The sequence below is a fragment of the Podarcis erhardii genome, assembly GCF_964252035.2.
Source record: "Podarcis erhardii genome assembly, chromosome: 13".
Classification (NCBI taxonomy): Eukaryota; Metazoa; Chordata; class Lepidosauria; order Squamata; family Lacertidae; genus Podarcis; species Podarcis erhardii.
The window spans coordinates 5372903-5383085 of record NC_138502.1 but is presented as its reverse complement, the minus strand read 5'-3'; the positions used below and the strand labels follow the sequence as shown (position 1 = coordinate 5383085).

General features: G+C 47.2%; 1 protein-coding gene across 2 annotated transcripts; it reads left to right on the top strand.

Moving 5' to 3' along the window:
* Window positions 1-908: 908 nt before the first annotated feature.
* On the top strand, window positions 909-5133 carry MRPL52 (mitochondrial ribosomal protein L52). 2 transcript variants are annotated; one of them, XM_081836622.1, is made up of 5 exons: window positions 909-1057; window positions 2257-2341; window positions 2511-2578; window positions 3275-3339; window positions 4973-5133. In XM_081836622.1, exons 1-5 carry the CDS (start codon window positions 1015-1017, stop codon window positions 5117-5119), a joined length of 408 nt encoding a protein of 135 aa, XP_081692748.1. In that variant the 5' UTR covers window positions 909-1014; the 3' UTR covers window positions 5120-5133. The 2 variants fall into 2 exon arrangements, with proteins under 2 accessions (XP_081692748.1, XP_081692747.1); XM_081836621.1 differs by lacking the exon at window positions 909-1057 and adding an exon at window positions 1187-1217.
* Window positions 5134-10183: the final 5050 nt, after the last annotated feature.

Genomic DNA, 10183 nt, shown 5'->3' with positions numbered 1-10183 from the left:
ATTGATTTGGCTTCACTGAAATGCAAGGGGGTTTGGGCTCCAGTTATCATGCATGAGGAGTTCACTTGCATGAACCATACATGCACGCCTGTTCAATATATATCAGTTCACAATTTATAAATGTGCGCTTTATAAATCTATAATTTAATAGATCTATGTTATACACGTGCTGAAAGACCAAGTTCCTTCAAGGGGCTGGGGGCTTAATCCACCCAACCTCCAGGAACCCAGGAGTCCGAGGTTGCCAGCAAAGGCCACCGCACTGCGACTCCTCTTCCTGTTTATGCCGTTTCCAAGGGCGACGGCTTCCTTAGCAACCAAAGGCCAAGATGGCGACGGAAAAGCCTTGCCCATTTCAAAGATGGCCAAAGAGCCCCTTTCCGCCCTTAAGAAAAATGGCAGTCAGGGCACACCAGAAATAAACAAACAAACAAGCACGCCGCCTTTCCTGAGGCTATGGGTTGTGTTAGAGACAAAGGTGTTAGTTCTGAAAGGGAAATGCATCTTTCACGTGAAAAGGCGACGCAGAGCGTGTTCCCTAAACCAATACGGTGAGTGGGGATATAGCTTCCGGTTTAAATCACAAAATGGCGCCGCGCTTCGTTTGCCGGTACTTACATCCGGGTCCCCGTTCCAAAATGGCTGCTCTCACTAATAAAAAGATCTCCCTTAGGCAACTAGGAACATTGATCAGCTCACGTTCCCAAGGCCCTGGAGCGGGGCCTGTGGGAATGTGCAGCTATATCTGACTGGGTGTACGGAGTCTTCGGGCGTTTTCTCCTCTTTCCTACGGTTTTTTCTTAGAACTCTGAAACGATCCGTACAATATGGCGCCCTCCTGGCCTTTTTTTTTTTTTTAAGGATGAGGCGACCTTTCCGTTCGCAAGTGGGTGGTTTCCGCTGACGAATTATCTCAAAATGGCGGCGCTCATTTAAAAATGGCGACTCCCAGTGGAGGTGTGTGTGCTTTTCCGTACAACCTCTGCGAACGGAAGCGCATGGTCCCGTTCTCTGATGTTTAGTGTCAAAATGGCAGCTTGCGTGGCTCGGAGGCTGGGTACGGAAATCTTACCGGTGGGAGAGCTAGGGAAGGGAGCGGGGCTATGGGTTTTGCATGGCTGTCCAGAAGCAGGATGCTCTGTGCTTTTCTGGGAGTCAGCCCCACCGAACCCGATGGGGAATCCTTACTGAGTATACATGCATGGGAGGATTGCGGGGTAAAATAGAGTTGTTGTTCCCCAAGTGCCCCTATTTTCTTACTATCATCGCAGGTCGCTGTTCCAGAATTATACCCATGTCAAATTCCGGATGGTGAAACATGCACAGTTGCTCCTCTAGCAAATTTTGAAAAGATGGGGGGGGGGGCACACGACTTTTATGGCTTTTAAATGGCTATATATATATAAAGATTTCTAAATGGCCTTTGCTTAGTTTCTTTTAGCTTGTGCGTTGCGATGAAAATATAATATGACTTTTGACATTTTAAGTCCGACCTGTTGCCAGAGCCCATAATGGTTATAACTGATTTATGCTCCGGCTTTGACTATAGCATTATGCTATTGTACTGTTGTGCCTATGAAATACCCATTGCTAGAACTTGCAAGTGGGGAGATGGCTCGAATCCTGCTTGCAGATTTCCCACAGGCATCTAATCAGCCACTGTGAGAACAGGATGGCTAGATGACCCGTTGGCCTGATCATTTTAGCCTTCTCTTATGTTCCTGTAAGTAAGGAGAGGAAGAGGCAATTTGACCCTCCAGATATAGGACTTCCAACTGCCATCAGCCTGGGCCAGCACAGCCGATGGGAAATGTAGTCGAAAACTGCTGAATGCTGGATTACAGGTTTCCCCACTCCTGCCATAATGGGGGGGGGGGGCTAATCCAGATGAGTACCTGCTTTCCTCTACTTCTCGGGTCAGGTTTTGCCTCTGCCCATGAACTTGGTGGTAGCCTTGGGGCAGTGGAGCATTTGTAATAATAATAATAATAATAATAATAATAATAATATGATACAGTACAATAATCTTTATTGTCATTGTTCCATACAGAACAACGAAATTGAAACTAATACTAATACTATACTAATAATAGTATAGACCTGCCTAACAGGGTTGTTGTAACAATTACCAGAAGAATGCTTAGAAAGCTTTGTGTCCCCTAAAGTATATTTATCTATATGCAGTGGTTTCAAGAGTACAAGGCACCGTGATTCTAACTGAATCCTGAATTTCTCTTTCCCCTTCTAACCCTGCAGGACCTCGGCTGGCAAAAATTGCTTCGATGTCTAGGACCTTCCATTGCAGTACTGTGGATCAGTCTGGTGGGGCCTGGAGAGTGAAGTGAGTGCCAGAGATAGAGGGAGGCATCTTCAGAGCTAGAGAGAGATCCTTCATCTTACTTACTCCATTATTATTATTATTATTATTATTATTATTATTATTATTATTACTACTACTACTTTTCTGGCAGCACTGCAAATGACTTTGCCCTCTGTATACTTCCTTCCAGGCACGGTTTCCCTATAAACCCTTCACATTATGGACCCTTAACAGACCTTCCTGACTGGTCGTTCGCTGGTAAGAAAAATGGGTGTTTGTATTATTTGTTTCACTGTATTTAGGCTGCAAACTTGCAAAATAAAAATAACGTTGCCTTTACATAATATCGGACCATTGATCCAACTAGGTCAGTATTTATAATCTCCTCTTCCACCCCAACTCACAGCTCGGTTAATTCTGAAGAGAACCAGTGTACTTTGCTAAGTGCAGTAACTTTTAGTGTTAAAATTTGGCCCATAATCACCATTCCTCCCTCCACTTCTTTCCCCCATTTCTTCCTAATGTAACACTAATGTCTCACAGCAAATGAAACTGATCTGTAGAAAACGCAGCTTTAAAAAGAGACATTGCACGTACTTTTGTAAACTAAGAAATCTTTATAATTTTTTTTTTTAATGGCCCACAAAACTTGTTACTATCAGCCATGATCTGAGGGCACAATAAAAGGGTGTGACTGTAGCATCCTTTGCAAGCAGGCACCTTCCAGAGGTTGTTGGACTACAACTCCTATCAGCCCCTTGCTAGGAGTGATGGGAGTTGTAGTCCAGCCTCTGGAGAGCACCAGCTTGGGAAGGCTGGAAGAGAGCATGCATCTGTGTTGAAATAACCTTAACAACCTGGCGTGAGGTACTATTAAGATTACTTTCTTGTACTTTTGAGCATACAGGGAAGGAGCAAGTATCTGTATCCTTTTTTATTTTTTCTCTACCCCAGATGGGCGGCCAGCCCCACCAATGAAAAATCATCTCCATCGGAAGGAAAGGAATGAAAACTTGGCTGTAAGTGCGAGCCAGAGCGGCTAAGAGCCTTAGGAGTCCTGGTTTGGGGGGAATTTTGGAATAACATTAAGGAGGAGTGCGGGGCTTCCCGGATTGGCAGAATGCTGGAAAACCTCACAGGTGTAATAACAGATAGAAATGAGTCAATCTGGAGCTATTACTATGCTGTTTGGGGGGTTTTTTTGGGGGGGGTTAAAAAATTACTTAATCATTTTTTCGATACAAACAACAACCGCAAAAGACACATACAACAAAAACCATAATGACAGTAATAGCACAATTTGACAATTCAGATTTGAATACACTGATATACCTATGACTACACCTTTTTAACAATATTTTCCCACCTCTCTCTCCTCCTCCCACCATTATCCGCCTTATCGCTTAAATATTCATTCCCGATTTCTTCATATTTATCCATTCTTCATTTGCGTCGACATGCAGTTCATTCGTATGTAGCTAATCTGTCCATATTATCAATCCCTGTACTCAATGGAATCTTTTTGCGGCTCTCCCAATTCATCAAAACAAGATTTTTTGCTTCTAATATAGCACAGTACATCCATATTTTTTTTACCCCTTCAAGGGGCTATTACTATGCTGTTGCCCTATAGGAAAAGGATCCAGTGGGCTCTGAGGCAGGGAGTTCTTTCTCTAGAGGTCTGTTGGTTTTTTTTAATGGCAGGCTCAGTCCTGGATCCCATGAATTAAGTCTGCATATGCCCAGAGGCAGGTTGCCTATGAGCATATGCAGAGTGCCCACTGCTGAGCAGCTTTCACCTCTTGAAACTGGGATAAGGATGGAAGGTAAGCATGAGCCTTGGTGGGTTTCCATTAAAGCTATGAACGTAAACCAGTTTGAATCCCATCGCTACCCACAAACATTTGGAATTTTAGCTTTGTGCCTTCCGGAATACTGCTGAACAGTTCTCAAGATTTCTTGAGAAGGAAACAGTGCAGTTTGAAACCCGTTTTAAAATTCACGGTGTAACGTAATGTACCCTCAGCAACAGATTATGTACTTATTTTATTTATTTATTTGATCCAGCATATGAATCACTTCCCCCCTAAAACACCTTGAAGTGATTTCGCAGTTTAAAAAAGCAGCACTAAAAGCAATTCCATATGTAAAAGCGATTTTTAAGATTCCATATGTTAAAAAGTGTTTCCATGTATACAAACGAAACAACGCTGTTTAAAAGCAATTTCATGTGTAGAAACCGTTCCAGATCCAATATGAATAGAGACTGCGATAAAGAGAATCACTTAAAACGCTTGTTGAAAAGGGCCCCAAATGCACCCAAGCAGAGCTACAGTTCTCACAGGGAACTCTGGGAATGATAGTTCTCTGAGGGAAATAGTGGTTTCCTAACAACACTCAGAACCCTTTTTTAAAAAATTTATTTCCTAAAATTTATATACTGCTTGATTGTGTGTGTGTGTGTGTGTGTGTGTGTTATTTAAAAAAAACTGGTTCCCAGGAATCAGGCAGAAGCTGTGGCAGTTTAAAGTGGTATGATACTGCTTTGAATGTCTAATGCAGATGGGACCAACAGAGACAGCGCCTGTCCAATGGCCGCTGAGGATTTCCTCAGGCACAGTGCTCACTCCGCTCTTCACCTTGTCTCCTCAGCGTCGGGTAGCCATGATCTCCGCAGAAATGGATCACGGGATGGAGAAGTGGAAAGCTAAGCAGAATGAACGAAAGCAACAGGCAGAGGAAAAGCGACGCAACAGACTTCAACCTAAAGGAAGCTCCCAAGAGCAAGACCCCAAATAAATACTTTCCCCCCCTCCAATTTGGCGCTTGATTTGTGGTGTTGGTTTTTTTAATGTTCTCTTTTTTAATACCAAGGAGGGAGGAACAGTGGCGTCACAACGGGGGGACAGTGCACCCTGGGTTCCATGTCTGCAGGGGTGACAAGAAATCACCCCATGGGGGCTCACGGCGACGCGAGCAGCCATCACACTGCCCCAGCCGCATGTGGAAGATCCTCCATCCGTGAGCAGAGGATCCTGGCGCCGGTGGCAAACTGCTAAATACAACGCATGTGCGGCGTCACACGCATGCGCTGCACGTAGCGACACCACACATGCGCTGTATAGCGGTTTGCCACCGGTGCCGCTCCAGCACCGTACGGACGGTGCCGGGATCCCTCAGTCACCGCTACAGCCGCAAATGGAGGATCCCGGTACCATCCTTACAGCTCTGGAGCGGCGGCGGCAGCAAACCGCTATACAGTGGTACCTCAGGTTACAGACACTTCAGGTTACAGAATCCACTAACCCAGAAGTAGTACCTCGTGTTAAGTACTTTGCTTCAGGATAACAGAAATTGTGCGGCGGCGGCAGTAAAAGGTAAAGGGACCCCTGACCATTAGGTCCAGTCGTGGCCAACTCTGGGGTTGCGGTGCTCATCTCGCTTTACTGGCCGAGGGAGCCAGCTTCTGGGTCATGTGGCCAGCATGACTAAGCCGCTTCTGGCGGACCAGAGCAGCGCACAGAAACGCCGTTTACCTTCCCGCTGGAGCGGTACCTATTTATCTACTTGCACTTTGAAGTGCTTTCAAACTGCTAGGTTGGCAGGAGCTGGGACCGAGCAACGGGAGCTCACAACGTCGCAGCAGCAATGGGAGGCCCCAGTAGCTAAAGTGGTACCTCAGGTTAAGAATAGTTTCAGCTTAAGAACGGACGTCCAGAACGAATTAAGTTCTTAACCTGAGGTACCACTGTACACCGCATGTGCGTAGCGACGCCTGCCCCAGGTGTCATGCCGCCTTCCTTCGCCCCTGAGGAGGAATAACAGATTCCCGATGTGGTTCAAGTTCAAGAACTGCCCTAGAGCCTTCGCTTGGGGCCAACTGCCTCGGCAGCCATTTTCTGTGCCGTATCTTAAGGAGATGAGGCAGCGGGCAAAGGAGAATCAGGCCTTGGCTGGCTTAGCTTTGGCAAGGTTGCCGCATCCATTCGTCTCCATTGTTGTCTCCCTCCCCTGGTGCCCACCTGACGTTTGCAGTGGGGAAATAATCGGATTGTTCCATCGAGAGCCTTTCAAGAACGTTCCTGTCCAAAGAAAATGGAACCTGTAGCTCCTGTTTGTTTGGGTTAAGGAGGAAGCGGCACAAAATGGTGGTCCTTTTGCACAGCAGCGGGCCACTGTTTGGCAGAGGATCAGTTTTTCATGCAGCTTTATGGGGTGTGGCTTAGGCTTAAAAAAACGGTTTGGGCAGGAGCTGGTGCATTGGAACAAGCTCATCTCGAGGTCACACATCTTAGTGTCACCTCCGCACCATACATGTTAAAGGACTGTTGTATCACTCTTAACAGCCATGGAAAAATTTGGGAACCGTGTTGTTTGTTTATTTTAAACCGCACATCCCCTCTTTTCATCTAGGTTCTGAAATGTGGCTTACGGCAATAACCTCGAGAATCTAAAATCTGCAAAAGGGGGCAGGGGAAGAAAAATTAAAATATATGGGAAAGTATTTAGGGTGCAAAGGCCTACCCAAATAATCTGTAGCTGTTAGAGGAGCCCTGCAACCCTTCGAAGAGGATCCCAAAGCATGCGCAAAGTGCTTTGCCTTGCTCCACCATCCTAGCAGTTTGGAGTCTCATTGCTCCGGGGAGGTTTTCCAAGAGAAGCTTAAACTGCTGCTACCTCTCCCCGAAACGTACGGCCTAAGGGTTGGAGAGAGTCAGCAGGATTACACACTTAATATTTTTCTGCCTTTGTCAGCTGGCCTGAGGAACTGTGTGTGTGTTTAGGTTGGAGGAGATCTCAGCCTGGCTGCAGACCTCCTGGTGGCCGTAAGCCAGGCTGGAAGGAATCTTGGCCCTCTCCTCTGGAAAAGGGAGCTCTCCTTTTCCCCTCCTGCCATGTAGATTCCCTCTTGAGATGGCTCGCTGCTGCTGCTGCTGCTGCTTTGTATTTTATTTTTTTCACCTTCCCTCTCTTGGCCCCGTGGGAACCACTGCCTGCTGGAGGTGAAGTCACAGCACTGCAGGAAGGAAGAAGGATCAAGGGCTGAGAATGAGGGACTTGAAAGGCAGAGGTGTGCACACACAAACACAAAAAGATTACTTCCTTCCCAATGGAAAAGAGGTTCCCACACATTCACCGCTACCGCAATGATCTATTCTGGTGGTTTTCTACCCCTCCTAAATTGCCTTTTTTTTTCTAATAGGGTGGAATGTTTCCTGTCACACCCAGTAGCCATTTTTGCAGCGAGCATCGCAGTATTGTGACACCTTAACAAAGTGGTTATGCTTGTAATTATTGGTGCCATAATAATTTAAAAACGGTTAAGTCTTTGGCCCTGACACTGATTTTCCCTGGAGGCTTTTCCCCTCAGGGGATTTGTGCAAACGGCGGCCTCTGAAATTTATCGGAGGCAGGATGGCAGCATCTGGGAAATCCTAAGTAGGGAGAGTACTGGCACCTGCTCACAATCTGCTTTCAGATTTCTGGGACAGCTCAGCTGGTAGAGCATGGCAATTTTAAATCTCGGGGTGGTGGGTTCGAATCCCACCTTGGGCAAACGATTCCTGCACTGCAGGGGGTTGGACTAGATGGCTCTTGTTGTCCCTTCCAAGTCTACAATTCTATCATTCCTGTCAGGGGCAGGTTTGGTACAGGGAAATGGCAACAAGCCACGTCTAGGGTTTGCCTGTGTCGCCTGTGATGCCGGAGGACGTGGTTTTGCGAAACTCTTCCATTGTCTCGAGCGAAGTCTGCCTGCCTGTCCCCTGGATTTGTCTCTGTTTAAGCTTTCTAATACAGGAACTTGGATGCCAAATTTGGGTCAGTGGCTCAGCCAGGGGAGGGAACAGAGTAGGGATATTTTTTCCCCCTCTTCCCTCCGTTCCAAAAAATCCTCTTTCCATCCCGTGACCCTAGCTGCGACTGACAACACAAAGCCCAAGCCCAAAGCTTCGGGATTTTGAGGCCCTGTGTGTGTGTGTGTTTAGTTTCTACCCCTCCCCACCCCATTCCTCCCCCCAACCCTGCCAGCTCTGCCTTGCTGATCCCAGCTGTGTTTTGAACACATCTCTCACCCCCCCTCCTTCCCTCCCACCCCATATTGGTAATTGCTTCCAGATGCAGCAGCCACGAAAGCATGGATGAGATCAGCGCCTGGGGCCTATGCCAAGTGCACGAGACCCACAGGGACATCCAAGGGGCTGGAGAGACAGCAGTGCAGAGTGTTGCCATTTGCTGCATACACCGCCCTCGCCGAGCCTCGGCAAACCACCCTCCCAGCCCCACTTTCTCAGGGCTCCCCTCTACTTCAGGGTCACCCACCCACCCACCCACCCATCTTCGTGCATGAAGCCAATGGGGCAGCCAAAACAGTTGAGCTGTAGCCTCGCTGCAGCCCTTGTCAGTATCTATTGAATTATTCCTGACTCAGTTGAATGTGTGTCAAGGGGGGGGACAGACGGACCGCCGTGGTTATACCAACGTCACAATGCAGGAGACAGGATACAGGGGCTGTGCGTCACGCATATATCTCTGGTGATTTGATTTTTATATCGTATTTTTGGCGAGGAGGGGGTGTTAATGCATTCATTCTAGCCCTGCGAATGGCTCATGTGGTCTAGCACCCTTTTTATAGAATTATACGAGTTGGGACCCGCAAGGGTCATCTAGTCCAACCCACGGAAATGCAGGAATTTGTGGCTCTCAGCAACTGGCATTTGCAGGTAAACTCTGTCTGGCAGTGGAGGGACGACAACAGCCATCATGGCTAGGAGAGAGTGCTTAGAATAGTTTTTTTCTCTCTCATACACAAGCGTGGTTCTTAAAAACAACCCCTTCCTTTAATTGGCTATAGCTCGCTAGGCTGCGGGCTGCCAATATGGCACCCATGGGTGCACATTCACCCACAGGGGGCTTCCTTGGTGCCCACAGGGTTCCCTCCAGCCCTGTCCCTGTGAAAACCAGGATTGAGAGAAGCATTCTGTTGCAGCCCTGAGAACAGGGTGGTTCATGGCACCTGTAAGTTTCTCCATTTTGCAAACACGCCTGCTATCAAAATAGGTTGGCTATGGTATGTTAAACAAAGTGCACAGCACTGCTACAGAGGTAGTCCCCAAGATGTCCAAAAGTTGCCTTCGGCATAAATGGGCATTCACTTAAGACATACAAACATCCCACTCATCCCAGTCAAGGAATACTTGCTAAAACTTCAGCCGGTTTCCAAAATATTGTTCCAGAGGCTGTCCAGGGCTCACTTTGAACCAAAGTGTGATCGGCAGGATTTCAGCCGCACAACTGTGAAGTCTGCAGTTCAGCTCTAGAACGCATGGAAAATGGAGCACAGCGCTCCTGACCATGTGCAGAGTGCATTTCCCTAATCGCTGTGCCAACTCAGCTGACTCCCCCAGCAACAAACAACTCGCCCCTGAATTTCCCAGAATTATGGCGTTGACGTGCAAAGCAAAATACAGTACTCGGAAACTAGATTTCAAAACAAACATTGCACAATGAGATGCACTTTTCCAAATGCGGCATCATCACAAAATTTCCCAAACATGAAGTTTCAATTCTGAAAAGATCAGAGGACCAGGGGGACAGGAAGTGTGGTGTTTCTGCAATTCATCTTCTCCCTGTGACTTTCATCACAGCCAAAGCCTCGCTCTGGTGTTTGACTCCACAAAGTATCCCAGGATGATTTCGAGCAGCTAATTTTGGCAGGGAAGCGTTAGCAGACCATTTCCGTGGCCATTGATTCCGGGCCATTCTGCACTATACATTTAAAGGGGTATCATAGCACTTTCAACAGTCACAGCAGCTTCCGCTAAAGCAGGCTTCCCCAACCTTCGGCCCTCCAGATGTTTTGGA